General features: G+C 34.7%; 1 protein-coding gene across 1 annotated transcript; it reads left to right on the top strand.

The window, feature by feature from the left end:
• Window positions 1–14,508: 14,508 nt before the first annotated feature.
• LOC311085909 (uncharacterized protein) lies at window positions 14,509–15,511 on the top strand (the record flags this gene model as incomplete). The annotated part of the gene is made up of 3 exons (XM_084118527.1): window positions 14,509–14,743; window positions 14,913–14,923; window positions 15,008–15,511. 3 exons carry the CDS (start codon window positions 14,509–14,511, stop codon window positions 15,242–15,244), a joined length of 483 nt encoding a protein of 160 aa, XP_083974653.1. The 3' UTR covers window positions 15,245–15,511.
• Window positions 15,512–17,725: the final 2,214 nt, after the last annotated feature.

The following is a 17,725-nucleotide window of genomic DNA, read 5'->3' as shown; positions in this document are numbered from 1 at the left end:
GCCAGGACTAAGTTGTTTAAAAAATAAAATGACATGAAATTATATGTATAGGCAAAAACAATGGGATTTTTTTTTTTCAATCACCAATAAATTTTGGGGTTTCAGGATTTTTTTAACCAAAATTTGTATAAAGATGATTCTCAACTATGTTATGAAAGAAATAACGGAATGAATTGATACACCATTTTACTTTATGCAATATGTGGGTAAAATGGCCATAAATTAATATTCCCATTCAATGCAATGTATCTATACACTGTATCTAATTTGCACATTAATGTGTTCTTGGAGCAACATTTAATGAAAAAAGAAGAGTAATAATTGGAGTAATAATTGGCAACATTTTAATAATAATATCTAATATTTCATAGGAATATTGATGTATAATTTATTTCCATATTCACTTGTGTCTCACAAAATGCGTGATAAACATGATTTAAGTCCTGATGTCCTCTACTGTGGACAATGTATGAAATCAATGCCCTGTTCTGTAACAATTTTTTTTATAAACATTTTCCTGAGATGTTGTTTTATGAAATACAATTTGAAAAGTAGTCCAATTTAAATTATAATTACAATATATTATCATATTTCCATAAGAATGCTACATTTGATCACTAAATTAATGTCAGACATATTTAAAGACCAATGAGAAGTTGTTTTCATGGTGAAACCTCCAAACATTTGGTATCTATGAAAAGTCCTGAATGTGCTCTTTACAGGACACCCAGGTTGTGTCATGAGACATGTATGATGTCAGAGAAATTCACTAAAATATAATGTCCACTACAGTGGACAAAAGTCTATTCTTGGGTCCCAGGAGGATATAGAAAATTTGAAAGTGGTGCATGTTGGACATCCAACATGTAGAGAGAGAAAAGCAAATAATTAGTGTAGCTGCTGTTCATTAACATTAAGAAAGGATAATCATGTGTATTTGATCTGACATAACTGCATAGGGTTATGAATGCTTGGCTAAAGAGATGCGTCTTAAATCTCTAGTTTTAAACTGGGAGAGTGAGTCTGAGCCCCAAACATTATCAGCAAGGCTATTCCAGAGTTTAGGAGCCAAATGAGAAAACGCTCTCCCTCCTTTAGTGGACTTAGACTATCAGAAGCCCAGAGTTTTGTGATCTTAAAGAGCGTGATGAATTGTAAGGCGATAGAAGATCAGTTCTTAATCGTTTAGGGGCTTATAGGGCAGTAGCACAACTTTGTAACTGATATGGAATTTAATAGGTAATTATCAAATTGGTGTTATATGATCATATTTTCTTGACCTAGTAGGAAACTCTACTGCATTTTGGACTAATTGTATCTTTTTTATTGAGGATGCAGGACAACCAGCTAATAAAGCATTACAGTAATCTAGTCTAGAGGTCACGAATTCATGAACTAACTTCTCTTCATCAGAAACAGATAGCATGTTCCGGAGCTTAGACATTTTTCTGAGGTGGAAGAAGGCTGTGTTTGTAACAAATGATGATTTTCAAAAGACAAGTTGCTGTCTAATATAACGCCCCCAGGGGCCGGTTTCACAAAGATAGACTTTGACTATGGCTTAGATATAGTAGGTAGTCAGACTTCAGATAGACATCTAAATCAGACCGTTGCACAAAGCACTTAAGACTCTGACTATCTTAAGTAGGACTACACTGCAATGCATTCTGGGTAAAATAAGACACTTTTCAAAACAAAAAACACACTCTATCGGAAGATTCATCTGGTCATGATGAAATAACTGAGAATCATCTGTTTAACTATTCAATGTTTTCTTTATTACCAAGAGGCATCATGTACTTTGAAAATAGCAGAGGGCCTAACACAGATCCTTGTGGCACTCCATAATTCACTGATGAATACTTGGATTATTCTCCATTTAAATAAACAAAATGGCAACAGTCTGATAGATGCGACCTGAATGCCTGTACCTGAATACCAGTGTAATTTTGTAATAGTTCTAAGAGTATTTATGATCTATAGTCTCGGCCCTGGTTGCTTTTAAAGCCTTTTTATAACGGGAAGTGCTGTCTTTCCACGCGATTCTAAAGACCTCTAGATGAGTTTGTTTCCATTTGCACTCTAGATTACGAGTTTTTCCTCTTGATAGCGTGAGTAATATGTTGTACCATGGTGCAGTACTTTTCTCTCTGACCTTTTTCAATCGGATGGGTGCAACAGTTTCTAATGTACTAGAGAAAATGGTGCAAATGCTTGTCATTTCCTCTTGTTCATTTGTGTGTTTGGGGACACTGAGAAGCTGAGACAGATCAGGTAGGCTATTAGTGAATCTGTCTGTAGTGTTTGGGAGAATTGTTCTTGTTGATAACACTGCGCAATATGGCAAAGTTCAGCAGTATGCACATTACAAGGTAGTGAACAGTGACATCATCACTTTGCGGTAGAATATCTATCAGTGATTGGTTCCTTGCAATATAATTAAATCTAATGATTAAAATGATGAGTGGGTCCAGTGACGTTTTGTTTTACCACATATGAGTTTAGTAAGTCTGTAAACGCAACCCTAACAAATCATTTGTATTATCTATGACGTGAATGTTAAAATCTCCGACAATCGGCTTTATCAACGTTTAACCACTTTCAAATCCCAGGCATCTTTTAATTTGATAAGTTTAATAGTTTTTTTTCATAAATCTCACCTTTCACTTTGCTTTTGTCTTTGCTGCTGTTTTGGATGTTCTTCAGTTCATATTTAAACAATTAAATCTGATTTCAGGCTTTGTAAACTATCAGGTTTAATCTGTTCCTGTTCATGTTCTCCAGGTGTGTTTTGGGCCGAAACAAATGAAATACATTCAGTGTCTGTGATGGAGGGAGATTCTGTCCTTCTACATACTAATGTTACCGAAATACATAAAAACGACGTCATAGAGTTGAAATTTGGAGCCAACAACTCTTTGATAGCTAAAATCCTAAGAAAGGAACTAATCTGTATATTTGATGGTACTGATGGGAGATTCAGAGACAGACTGAAGCTGGACGATCAAACTGGATCTCTGACCATCACAAACATCACAACTGAACATACTGGAATTTATCAACTAGAGATGAATAAAGCAAAACTGACATCAATAAGATTCAATGTTTCTGTCTATGGTGAGTAGAGATCATTTATCCAATCATTCACATATACAAAAACACACTATCATCACACTAAACACTCAACACACTGAACTAATAAGTTGATTAGATTTATCCATATTTTTGTTTACTCTCTCTTTGTTTTCCAGCTCGTCTGCCTGTTCCTGTCATCATCAGAGTTTGCTCTTCATCATCATCTAACTGTTCACTGGTGTGTTCATCAGTGTTGAATGTGTGTGATGCGACTCTCTCCTGGTACGCAGGAATCAGTGTATTGTCCAGCATCAGTGTGTGTGATCTCAGCATCAGTCTCTCTCTACCTCTGGAGGTGGAATATCAGGATAAAAACACCTACAGCTGTGTGCTGAACAATCCCATCAGCAACCAGACCACACATCTGGACATCAACACACTCTGTCACACATGTGCAGGTACATCCGTGGTTTATTTACTGACCTGATCTCTGTCTTCTGTTGTAGATCAGACTGGCACATTCACTTCTATCTTTATCATTACAGAACCAGACCCACACTCTCCTTCACAACTTGACTCACCTCTAATAGTGTTGATCTCTGCTGGATCTCTGTTCATTGTTGCTACAGTTGTTGGGATCTTCTGGATCTGCAGGAAATGTAAAAACTTATCAAGTGGCATTAATTAGTTTTAATTAATTGCATGTAATTTAATAATTGCATTGCAAAATGCTTACATTTGACCCTTATTAACCCTCTGATGGTCCTCGGTCATTTCTTACCGAATAATTTTCTGTTTTGAATTTCTAAAAATCACAGCTTCATCGGAGGGTTATGATACTTGGTGACTTTTATTGAATTAGGTATGTGAATACAAAAAAAAAAAATGAGGTCATGATCCGAGCATGCTAAGTGGTCGTAAAAAAAAAGAGTCACACTCGTGGTCTTCGGTCAAAAATGACCGACCCATAGGAAATGAATGGGAAATTTACAAAAACACAAAAATTCTCTGAATTTTTGTCTGTACAATCTACAAATCAGCCACGATTCTAAAAAAAAGTACACCGCAGTAAAGGGGTGACACTCTACAACATCAAGAGTGCAAAAAATTCACACCCACCCACACACACACACATACAAACACACTTTTATACACATACACACCAGTAAATTCAGATTACAAAAATCTGTTTTGAATTTTTAAAAATCACAGCTTCATCGGAATATTACGAAACTTGGTGACTTTTCTGGCATTTGGTATGTGAACACAAACAAAAACTGAGTTCATGATCCGAGCATGCTAAGTGGTCATAAAAAAATTAGTCATGATTTTGGTGTTCGGTCAAAAACGACCCCCATAGGAAATGAATGGGAAATTGACAAAAACACAAAAAAATTCACTACAAATCGGCCACGATGCAGAAAAAAAGTGCTCAGCAATGAAGGGGTGAACTCTAAAACATCAAGAGTGAAAAACATAACATAATTAATAATTATAATTAATATATATATATATATATATATAAAATTAATATAATAATTATTAAAATTATTAAAATAATAATTAATAAAATGTTATAAACCTTGGCAAAAAGTATTATTTGAGAATTTATAAAAAAATACATTCAATCCACATCTTAAAAGTAAGTAATTTGGTCCAAAAACAACTAGAATTCACAAGCATCTCCATTAAGAGCTATACAGGCATCTAGTGGTAAACCCATGCAATAACATGATTTATTTAATTTTATGTTTAATAAATTGATTTTTTTTCTTTTTTTTTTCTGAAAGCCTAGTCTCTATTTTAACCGAAAATACTGCATAGAAAAAAATAAATAAAAAAAATTATAAAAAAAAAATCATTATTTTCAATGGCAAAAAATGGACTATAAATATTGCATAAATATTAATAAGTTCAATCAAATTGTCTCAAAATACTAAATTAAAAAGAATAAATATTATAGAACAAAAATAAATTGCATTGGTTTTTACTGGGATGGAGGAAGTTTCATTTTTAGGTGTCCGGTCACTTCTGATCGGGAAGGCCCCCAGTGTGACTGCTAAACGAAGACCATCAGAGGGTTAATACAATATGCAGAGAAAAAACAGATCGATTTGGGATTAAGTTTTGTTGTTTTATTATTCTTTAAACAGTTCAGACTTGTGATGAAGAAATAACGTTTTCAGAGACAACGTTCTACAACGGAAATCAACACAAACTGGTAAGATGTAAAGCAAGGTTACTTAACAGTGTTGCACAGGGTGTAAAATCTGTAATGATTCATGTAGTCCTAACACAAAATGATTGTTACCTTCAGTTGACTATTTAAGTCTATTATATGAACATTGTGTTTGTTTTGAGCAGTGAACAGTGTATATTTTAGCAGAAACTCACTAAATAAAACCATCTAACAGGAAACTAATGCCTTCAGGAAATGAAAGTCACAATGATGCACATATTTCTGCTCATTTGCAGAAATAAACCCTAAAGGGTTCATAGCAGTGCCATAAAAGCACACTTTACTGCATTAATGGTACATTTTACTACTCCAAGGTATTTTAAGCACCCTAACAGTGTGATATTACTCAATATTTGATTTTATAGAAATGATGGTAAAGATGAATAATTTTGCTATTTTGTGTCACCACTTGATGCCCAATGTAAAACTTGGGTCCTGAAGCAAAACTGATAATTCAATCTCAATCTGCTTAATGTTAGCTTAGCAGTAAGAAGAAGATAAATGTTTTAATAACATTGCATCCCTGTTTATATTTCACATTGAATCTCAATCTTCAGGATGGCAAATTTTTAACATGTAAAATGTTATAGCTTATGTGATATTTTTTACAGAAATTTGAAGAGGAGAGTCATGTGGTTTATGCACTTGTCGCCATGAGATGATCAAACTTCAGTATTTTTCTAAGTCCTAAATCCAGCTGTTTGATCCCTTCATTCAGAAACTCTTGAAACAACCTCCGATTCAAAGTCTATGGTTGAGTTATTGGATTGGTAAGATTCACCACAGCAACAATTCTGACAAAAAAATAAAATAAAATTTAAAAAAATTACATGAATGTGTTATAAAAAAACTAAGACTTTTATTTTGAGTTTGATTAATCTCCTAAAAACCTCAAATGAATTTGCCATGCAATACATTGTTTGATAAATTATCTAAAACATTTGACGCATTGAAGTATTATGTTTGATTCTGGGTAGTTGAGCCTATAATCATTTACTCAGACGCATGTCATTCCAAACCTACAAGGTATCGTTAATTTTCGGATCAAAAATTAAGATATTTTAAATATTCTTATGTTTTTGTCCATCCATTTAAGTCTACTTTTAAGCTAAAAGAAGAAGAAAAATCTTTAAAATGCCCACTGGTTCTTGTGCATCAAGCATGCAGATTTGAGCTTCTGTTTATTTGATGAGCTCTATGTATGTGCATTGATCAATGTTAGTATTTGCATAAATTTAAAATAAAATATGTTTGTCATATACAAGAGTTAACTTTAAATTTAAACCGCTTGATTCAAAAGTATTACTTTTATGATGTCTTCATGAACCTTCTGAAGCTTGAAAATGTTCATTAAATGGACGAAAATAATGAGAGAATATTAAAACATCTCAATTTGCGTTTCAAAGGTGAACAAGTGGGGTCTGAAAACTAGAGACCATGTATATCTGCATACCATAAATGTAAAATATTCATCAGAACAAGTCAAAGTGAACCATGCTTCATTCTGTGAAATGTGGTAGACAAACAGCGTCTACATGAGAGTGTGTGGCTGAAGGTGTTTTTTCCATTTCTGCTCATAAGATGTTAGCAGTTTTACTAAGAAATAGCCTACTAATTAAAGATTCTCCCATTCAAACAGTGACAGAACTGAAATCTTGCAGTGTAAATATAATATAAAATAATTAAAGACAAAAGGGAACTGGAGCGCTGCTGGTATCCCTTGTATCCTCTGGTGCTCATGGAAGGGTCATATGTTCATAAAAAGGAATTTGGAACAAAATCCAGATCCAGGCACTTTTTAAAAAGTTAAAAAGCCTTTATTATTTGAAGGGCTAAAGCATTAAAACACCAACGCCTGTCGGACCACTGGCCTTCATCAGGGTGTATAAACAGGCTTTTTAACTTTTTGCATGCTACTGAGTGCCTGGATCTGGATTTTGTTCCAAATTCCTTTTTAGAAAATAATTATAGTTCGAAATATTTATGCAACTTGTCCCAGAACTCTAATAACTTTGATGTCATTGATATTTGGGTGTATATGACATCACACAGGGAGGTGTGGGAGTATATGTTCCCAGGGTTAACCCTATGTTACTATGTAAACCTAACCCTAACCCTAACCCTGGGAACATAGGACCCTTTGTCCTATGATTAAGGCATAAAACATGCCTTTAAAAAAAAAAAAAAAAAAAAAACATTACTACTGTTCATCTTGAGACAAAACAATGGTACTGATTTAAGTTAGATAACGCATTTTAATCTGGGACTATGCTTGTCTGTAAAACCGGCCTAAAGTGTATGTACTACAAGCAGTGCATTATACACCACTGGAATGTCCTCTAGTGTCAAAGCCAGGAATTGACAGTTTTAAGAACTAAAAAAAGTTGACCATTTTAATCCATCAGAGTTAAAATCACATTCTAGAATGTATGTAGAATGTGTTACAAATTCCTTTAGAAAATGAAATGGACAAAAATATTCTGCTTTTTTATAGCCTCAATAGAATTAGGAACATATGATATTAGGATATAACAGGATTTAAAGATGGTCTGTCCGAGAACAAGGTGGGAGAGACTGACCACTTAAAGCAGAGGTCTTCAATCCTACTCCTGGAGGGCCACTGTCCTGCAAAGTTTAGTTCCAACCCTAATCAAACACACCTGAATCAGCTCATCAAGCTCTTCAGAATCACTTGAATATTCAAAGGCAGGAGTGCTGAAGCAGGTTGGAACTAAACTCTGCAGGACAGTGGCCCTCCAGGAGCAGGATTGAAGACCTCTGACTTAAACTATTCAAATGAAGGCAAACATTGCCATTACACAGTGATAATGTCATACAAACATATCAAAAAGAAAAAAAAATCTGACATGCAGGAGCCTACATCTTGAATGAAGAAAACGGTGAAAACATTACATTCACATGAGTCAGGGCAGGGATGCAAATCATATACAGCTCGCAGGCCAAATAAATATAAGTGAAATATAAGTGCACATAGATTTAAATGCTATTTAATTGAAAATATAACATTGTCATTTCAAAGCAAAAACAGTATTCAGATAACAACTTAATTCACAAGCACATTTCAACAAAGATATATATAAAACAACGTACAAATACTATAAAAAATAATGACTATAAAAGTGTTTGGGCTGTATTGGGCTGTAACACTTTTCCTGAGAAGCAAGGCATTATAAAGAAACCTTAGATCAATAGATAAATCAATAGATAATCAAAACCTTTAAAAAGCCAAGGTACTTAGAAACATAATATCAGTCTTTTCTATTAACAGCAACAATACCAGTAACACTTCCAGTATCAGTAGTGCAGACTCAAATCAATGCCTGAACACCTGTTGTTTGATTCACAGCGGTCTTGGAAAAGCGCACATTAGTGCACAAGCTCATTTCTGTGAAGAGCAGGTGTTGCAGCTGTGTCCATCTTGGCAACATATTCATGTAAACAGTCAGTTCTAACGGAATGTAAGCCAAATGGGACAAAAGTAGTATTTCAGTGCATTAATGGGTCTTATCAGTGCTCGAAGTGGGCTGGTATACACACCGGTATACCTTTTGCTTTACTTATTTGGAAATGAGACATTTGTACCGGTCACACTGAGACATTTCAAATGATACCAAACGGTGATAATAATTCACATTAAAGTATATATATTTTCTTGGGTGAATTCAGGCGGTCTGAGCATGAGAGAGAGAAGGGGTGAGGGATGAGGGAATGAAATGTAGATTAGGATGACTCGGAGGTGAGACTTTCGTCTCGGTAGTGCACAAGGGGGAGTTCAAATGTTAATTTCCAGAGAGGTCCTTTGTCCTCTCAGGGCCTCAAGTAGACTGCCTGGCATTTATCCAATTTGTCTAAAGTCTTACAAGGGCAAAACAAAGTTAACTATAATTTAAAAGATTTTTGTCTTCCCTTGCCATCTCCAAATAATTTTCCAAATTCTAACATTGTTTATTAAGAAATGCTCTACAAATGCTGATTATTAATGCTAAATGTATGTATGTATATATATATATATATATATATATATATATATATATATATATTAAAAAAAGTTACCTTGTCTCAAATCTGGTTTAGTTAAAAGGTCAGGGTCATCCGTATGACAGATAAAAATAATTGTATATGCTATGTAAGACTGGAAACTTACGCTTTTGAACCAATAATCGGAACAAAAGGCAGTTGTAGGATGAAGAGTATAATTCAAATATTTATCTGACTCCAATATAATTAATCTGACTCCAATAAAGTTTTTGTTATTCTTCACCCTCTTATTCTTTAAAGGTAAAAGTCTTTCTTAGAACTGATAAGAAAACGTAGGATTTAACCTGAACGGTTGGATAACGAAAGTTATAATCACTTTAGCTTTCAACATCATCAGTGATAAAAGGAAAGATTCTCAAAGCCTTTAGAGCAGGCAAAGTTATATATTAAGTTACATGTTTAAATATATAGACAGTAGAATGGAACAACATACTGTATAGAAAACGTAGTTGTAACAAATAATGCATTGCTGTGCAGAAGAGGCCGTAAAAGCCTTTCTTGTAGTATGAGGCTACGCACCGGTGTGCAGGAGTGGCGGGGTTAAAGCCTTTCTCATCAATTCTAATAAATAAATAAATAAATTCTCTGGGATGATGAAGGTCATAGTGCCATGTTAAATTTACATGTATACCTTTAAAAGGCTTTATGAAGTACTAGGGCAGTAAAGAGTTTTGCCCATATTTGCTCAGCCCTATAATGCTATATAAAGGGTAACCCCTGTTTTCTCAGTCCCAATGCCTTCTATGTGCCATACACAAAGGTGTTTAAATGTAAAATAAAAAATAAAATAAACAGCCTGTTAAAACATCTGATCTAACTTTTTCATATTCATATCCAGTTATTTTAGTACACATTTTTGCGTATATTTTTGGTAAGACATCATTGTTTTAGCTCTCTGGGCCCAAGAGTCTCATCTTTGATGACTATTTTGCATGGTTTTATTTTATTTTTATTTTTAAAAAGTACTACACCTGTGTCAATGGAGATATGACTGTTCCATAAAAGTATTGTCCTGACCTCCGCTGGGAGGAAATATAGAGACCGGACCTGTTGGAACTTTAATTGAATACCCCTGATCTTCATATGGAAAAATGTCAATAACTCACTGTTCTATTGCTTGTAAATTGTTTCTTTGTTCCTCGTGTTATTACTGGTATGTGATTTAATTGTCATTTTTTGAAGAAATGCTTATATAACTTAATATTTTAATCTGTTACTAAAAATGACTAATAACAAATATCAAATTCGTTTTTGTGGTGTTGAAACTCGTGTTGAGGTGAAATTTCACTGATATTGGTCCAACTACTGAAATCTTGACATCATGACACTATTTCTGTGAGCAACTTACAATAAAGAGAGTATAGGAAACAAAAGAAAATCTCTCGTTTCCCATCTTCTCTTCACTTTCATTTTCAGTTAAAGTATCAGAATAATTATAAATGTTCCATTGATGTCTCACTGGCAGCTTCAGGCTCAATCTCAGTCTGATTCGGGGACAATCCTTTAACACCATTCACCTGTAAGAAAACAGATTCACAGAAGGTGAAAGAAATTAACAGGATGAATAATTCAGTTACACACAAAAAAATATATACTGGAGACAATGAACTGTAATTGTGCATTCCTTTTGATTTTTGCAGAATGTATGGTGGTTTTCTTTTCCTAAATATTAAACACGTTGTCATAAATGTGGGATTCTTCTCGAAATGCATCTGATAAACTGCATTACACTGTCATCTTCTGTACTACAATAACATTCAGTCATGGTCAAAAATATTATATTTGCACCCTTGCACTTTTTTTTTCAAATCCAAATTAACCCTAAACATAAGTTGAAGTTGAACAAAGTATTTGGTATTTATGACTCTTTCCAATATTTTTAACTACGTCTGTATAGTATTTGCATTCCACAGTGTCTGAAGCATTAAGATTTACATTTCACATTCAGAATGAAGTCCCAAGTTTTGTTACTATTCATTTTGCAGTTGAAGATCCACATTTCATCTTTTCCAAACAGTGTGCACAGCTAAAAATGCTTGAACTTTTGAATTGGTAAGTATTAATATGACAGTACTGATACTTTGACTTTCTACAAAAAGTTGTGTTTATTTTAGAGATGCACTGTTGCATTGGCTAATAATCGGTATCCGATTGCTTAAAAACAGCCAATGATCAGGGCCGATTAAATCCTGTCAATCAAAAGGGTGCGGAAAAACATGTTCAGAATGCAACTCTTACTGTGTGTGGAAAACATCTGTCTTGTGTTTGAAAACATCTGTCTTGTGTTTGAAACACTGTTGAAATAATGCATAGATCCTACAGCAGGGTTTTATTTTATACATCCATCTATAAATCTATCCATCTATAAATTACAGGAATGTCTGTGTGTGTGTGTGTGTGTGTGTGTGTGTGTGTGTGTGTGTGTGTGTGTCTGTGTCTGTGTGTGTGTGTATGTGTGTGTGTTTGTGTATGTGTGTGTCTGTGTGTGTGTGTCTGTGCGTGTATGTATGTGTGCGTACATGTGTGCGCGTGTGTGTTTGTGTGTGTGTGTCTGTGCATGTGGATTTGTATGTGTGTGTATGGGTGTGTGTCTGTGCGTGTGGATGTCAGTGTGTGTGCATGCTTGCGTTTGTTTGTATTCCTGCATGTGTGTGTGTGACAGTATCATCCTAAACCAGCAACCCTTCGCTCAACAGCACCATCTACAGGTCGATGAGTGTACAGTCACTAAATGTGCACATAAATGAATTTATTTTATACCCCCCCATGGATGAAATTCTACAAAACTTAGCAGAGGATACCACCAGAGGATGTCAAGTTAATCATACACATGAAATATGGTGCAGTTCTGAACATCTCCACTGAAGATAGGGGCGAAGCAGAATAATATTGCATTTTCATTTTTTATGGGAGGGGCGCAAATCACAAATGAGTGATTATGGGCTAGGTTGATGTGGGCCCTTAAGAGCAACATACCATAAAAATGTCTTCATCCTCGGTGCCACGGTTCAGGTAGTTATTTAGGAAAAACTGCATTTTTTGGGGTTTGGGGGGGCCCAGCGCGGGGGGGGGGGGACCAAACGAAATTTTTCCGTAGAAGTGTAGTGGGGCTACATGCCCACCAAATTTCATGTTCCCCGGTGCTTCGGTGTCCCTGGTATCGTTGACGAAAAATGTACGGGGGCCCCAGCGCGGGGGGGGGAAGTGGCCTCCGGGGACCAAACGAAATTTTTCCGTAAAAGTCTAGAATACCAACATACCATAAAAATTTCTTCATCCTCGGTGCCACGGTTCAGGTAGTTATTTAGGAAAAACTGCATTTTTTGGGGTTTGGGGGGGCCCAGCGCGGGGGGGGAGTGGCCCCCGGGGACCAAACGAAATTTTTCTTTAGAAGTCTAGTGGGGCTACATGCCCACCAAATTTCATGTTCCCCGGTGCTTCGGTGTCCCTGGTATCGTTGACGAAAAATTCAGTAAGGTGACGGAAAAAAAAAACAAAAAAAACTTTGACAATCCCTATATGACCGCTTTCGCTAGCTACGCTAGCGGCGGTCATAATAAACCTTTGTTTATAATAGCCTACTACTACAATATTACATTTCATTTTGTCCAAGGAGCTGTTTTGTTTTATATGCTCATAAGAAGAGTCAAGTATAGCTCCATTATTGCTCAGTAAAAAAAGCAAAAAAAAAAAAATAAATCGTACTTTATGATGTTAGTTTCATTAAATAAAATAATTTAAAAAAAAACTAATTCAAGGAAATTTCTCTGGCATTTATTTATTTTTGCTGTAGCCTATGGAAACCGTACCGAACCGAACCGTACCGAACCGTGAATTTTGTGAACCGTTACACCCCTAATATATATATATATATATATATATATATATATATATATATATATATATATATATATATATATTAAGAACTGAATAAATAAACAACAATTTACCATGAAAAGTAATTCATCCAATATTCAGACAATATTCTTCTGTTTTTACATATTTAACACAGTCAGGCAAGTAACTGTGCAATTTGAATGCATCATTTTAAATCTATTAAACCAATTATTAAACTAAAGTTGGAATTTCAATAGGCTTTGGAAAGATGAGGAGCGGCTCATAATGAGTAAATAACAACAATGAGATTCACTCACAGTAACTACATCATTCATTCCTGCCGCAATGCATGCTGGGAACTCGACTAGCAGCAAGGATTTTTTTAAATAATGTTCATCGTTTGTGCGTGAGATGTGCATGTGTTTGTTTGTTTGTGTCTGTGTCAAGTGAAGTCACCTTCATATATATAGTGATTTTAATAATATTGTTTCAAAGCAGCTTTACTGTGTATGTGTGAGTGTGTGTTTGTGTGAGCTTTTGTGTGTGTGCGTGCATGTGTGTGTGTGTGTGTGTGTGTGTGTGTGTGCATTAGGAGGGTCAGACTCTGTCGGGGGAGGTCTTGCTCACATTACTTCTGTTGTGTTTGTTCAGATCAGTTGTGCTAGTGTTATTACATCAGAAAATGTTTCACATGTTTGTTTTGTTCTGTTTGTGCTTCTGCCGTCTGATCGGTAAATTATAATTACTGTAATTCAGTCACATCTCAGAGTAATAAATTCCTGTGGCGGTTCAAATTAGATTATTTTCATCTTCTGTGATCAAATCTCTCTTGTTGTTTAAGGTATGTTAGTTTCAATGATTACAAATGCAAATCATCCCCAGAAATTAAAAAAATTATAATTTAAAACATTTTATAACATTTTATTTCTAATCATAAACAACTACAAAAGTCAAACAATAAAAAAAGTGTTGAATATATCCAGCATATTTAAACATGTAGTTTCAAACTGTAATTAATTTATCATATATATTTCAATTAGGCTATATATATATATATATATATATATATATATATATATATATATATATATATATATAGTTTGTAGTCTCTGCTGCTGTTAAAGGTTACAAACTGATCTCAGACTTTCTAAACCAACATGAGCATTAATCTGAAAACCTGTTCATGTTCATCAGGAGTGTTTGCTGCCGAAACAAATGAAATACAGTCAGTGTCAGTGATGGAGGGAGATTCTGTCACTTTACACACTTCTGTTGATAAAATACATGAAGACGAAGACATGCTATGGAAATATGGAGCTGAAAAGTATATTATAGCTGAAAGCAGTAGAAAATATGGGATCTTCTCCACATTTGATGATGTTCCTGATGGGAGATTCAGAGACAGACTGAAGCTGGACGATCAAACTGGATCTCTGACCATCACAAACACCAGAACTGAACATACTGGAGTTTATCAACTAGAGATAATTGGACTGAAACTGACATCAAAAACATTCAGTGTTTCTGTCTATGGTGAGTCGAGATGTAATTCCTCCTGTGTTTCTGTTTCATTAGCTATTTAAATATTTAATTATGTTATAGTTTGAGATGACAGACACAATCACTGCTCATCAACACAATGAACTAAATATAACACTGTAGATTTATCCATATTTCTGCTCATTGATCTCATCTTTCTCAGCTCGTCTGCCTGTTCCTGTCATCAGTGACTCTTCACAATGTTCTTCATCATCATCATCATCATCATGTTCATTGGTGTGTTCATCAGTGTTGAATGTGTGTGATGCGACTCTCTCCTGGTACAAAGGAATCAGTGTATTGTCCAGCATCAGTGTGTGTGATCTCAGCATCAGTCTCTCTCTACCTCTGGAGGTGGAATATCAGGATAAAAACACCTACAGCTGTGTGCTGAACAATCCCATCAGCAACCAGACCACACATCTGGACATCAACACACTCTGTCACACATGTGCAGGTACCACAGCACTGATGATAGATGTGTGTGTTTACTGACCTGATCTGTTTCCCAAAAACATTGTAAGCCCAAGTTGATTGTGGAGACCATTGCCACCAGTGTTCTCTGTGATCAACTTCTTTCACAATGCGTTTGGAAACACAGCCCTGGTCTCTTTTGTTATAGACTGACACATTCTTTAATGACTGTCTCTCTTCAGCCGTTACAGCACTGCTCCCACAGACTCCTTCACAGTCTCCTTCAGTTCCTCCAGTCTCAGTGTCTCTGATAGTGTTGATCTCTGCTGGATCTCTGATGATTGTTGCTGTAGTTGTCGGGATCTTCTGCATCTGCAGGAAATGTAGAAAAATAGGTCATGAATTCTATTATTACTACAACTATTAATGCATTTGAATCAGATATGCAAAATTCTGTATAAGAATGCATGCTTTGTTGTTTTTAACATATCTGATTATTGTTAAAGCAGTTCAGACCCAGGAGGAAGACAGAGCAGATTCAGCATTTTGTAAACCAACAACGAAGGAAAGATCATTTATGACTGTGTTGCAAAAATGTGTTGCAGTGAGTTAGTGTGACTGAAGCTTGCAGCATCAGATGGTCAGTGAACAGACGTGTGAATTAGCTAGCAATAGCACACATGCATGAGCTAATGTTAATCTAGACATCATTGTGTTAGTGATTACACCATTATTGCCTTTAAATAAAGCAACATGCATCATAACATCAATGTTTCTTGGTCTTCTGGACTGAAACACAGGCTTTACTCTTCAGCACAATGGCAACCTCTCAAAACTCAGACAACAGAAACACTTTAAATCCCTAAAGAACATTAAACACTAACAGATCTCTCAAGATCTCAGTGTCTTCACTTATTACAAACCAAGTTTGACTATTTCATACAAAAGTTCTTGTTGACAACAGAGGTTTAGATGTTGATCTTTTATTAAAAATAATAAAAGTTCATTATGGTGATCAGTGTTGGGCTCTTGACCCTTGACTTTTTATCTGAAGTTTTTTTCTTCTTTTTCTGGCTGCTGTAACTGTTTGTCTCTAAAGCACATTTTTTATGGCCACAAAAAAAATTAAAAATAAAAATGCACGAGAAAATCTGATCAGGTGATGTTGGTGATGATATAATCATCATGCACTGATATTAACCAGAATCAAATCATTAATTAAATGATTTAATAATATGAGTTATTAATTTCACATTATTGCCCTACAATAAATCCTGCAGTGCTTTGATATTTTGAAAGATTTTATAAAGTCATAATGCATAAAATATTTAGACTTGAGATTGAGGAGTGAAAACCTTCTCGAGGAGATTTCCCCTTAACACTTTGAGTGCAGAGAAAAATGCTATATAAATGTAATGAATTATTATTATTATTCATCTGATCAGATTTGCCTTTTTTGCCATAACAAATGTGCTTAATAAACACAGTTAAAGCAGTCAGAGAAAAAGTCAGTTTAAAAAGTCAACAATCAAGAGCCCAACTAATGCAAACACGAACTTAAAACTTTTATTATTTTATCAACATCTAAACCTCTTTTAATTCCCTAAAAGAACTTTATAAAAAATGAATAAATCCACAAACTGGATTGTAATAAGTTAAGATGCTGAGATCTTGAGAGATCTGTTAGTGTTTAATATTCTGTTGCTGCCACAGAAATCTTTTTTTTTTTTTTTTTTACTGTGAGGATCATTATAATTAAGGAAATACCTGTAAAATAACAGGTTTTCTGTGAAACGTTTAATGAAAACTTTTTTAAAAAAGTTTTTTTTTTGTTTTTTTTTTGCAGTGTGAACAATGGTGCCAACTGTCCCTTTGCGCCAACTGGTGGTGAAATGGAAACTATTATCGCCATTATTTTAGTAATTTTACATAGGCCTACATTTCCATGTAATTTAAGAAAACAGAAAAAAATGGTGTCAAGTCATCTTCATTTAGGCTATATAACACTTTTAACAATGTAGATTGTTTCAAAGGAGCTTTACAGAGACAAACGTATAATTTAAGGTAACAGAGATTGTTTTGGCTTTATAGCGGTTCTTTAATAAAGTTATTTTCGAGCTAAAGTTAGTTTTGATTGATTCGCTTCCGTCGCAACGATCATTTGTTATTAAATTTGGGGCCGCTAAGACGACACCATTCTCTCTACACAGACTTTAAACGCGAACCTGTGAGAAACGCTGATGGTGTTCACATGCGTATTAAGAATTGATTCTATAATTATGTGCGTTTGAATATATGTGCACAGGTTTGGAATTCCCTACAAACCAAGCCTAAACAAATTACTGGTGTTTCCTTATAGTTTTGATTCAGAATTTTATTTTATTTTATTTTATCAATTCGGGGTAGATACGCAAATTGAGTTTTCCCGACGACGCTGTGGAAATTACGTTTTACACTTAAACTTTATTTTGTTGTTGGCATATATGTGCAGTTATGTTAAAAAATCTGCTGTTTTCATTGTTTTGAGATGATGATGTTAATTTATTTTAATTATAAAGTTAA

Source organism: Abramis brama (assembly GCF_963993115.1).
Source record: "Abramis brama genome assembly, chromosome: 6".
NCBI classification, from domain to species: domain Eukaryota; kingdom Metazoa; phylum Chordata; class Actinopteri; order Cypriniformes; family Leuciscidae; genus Abramis; species Abramis brama.
The sequence above is the reverse complement of the archived record's forward strand: the minus strand, read 5'-3'. Positions and strand labels throughout refer to the sequence as shown.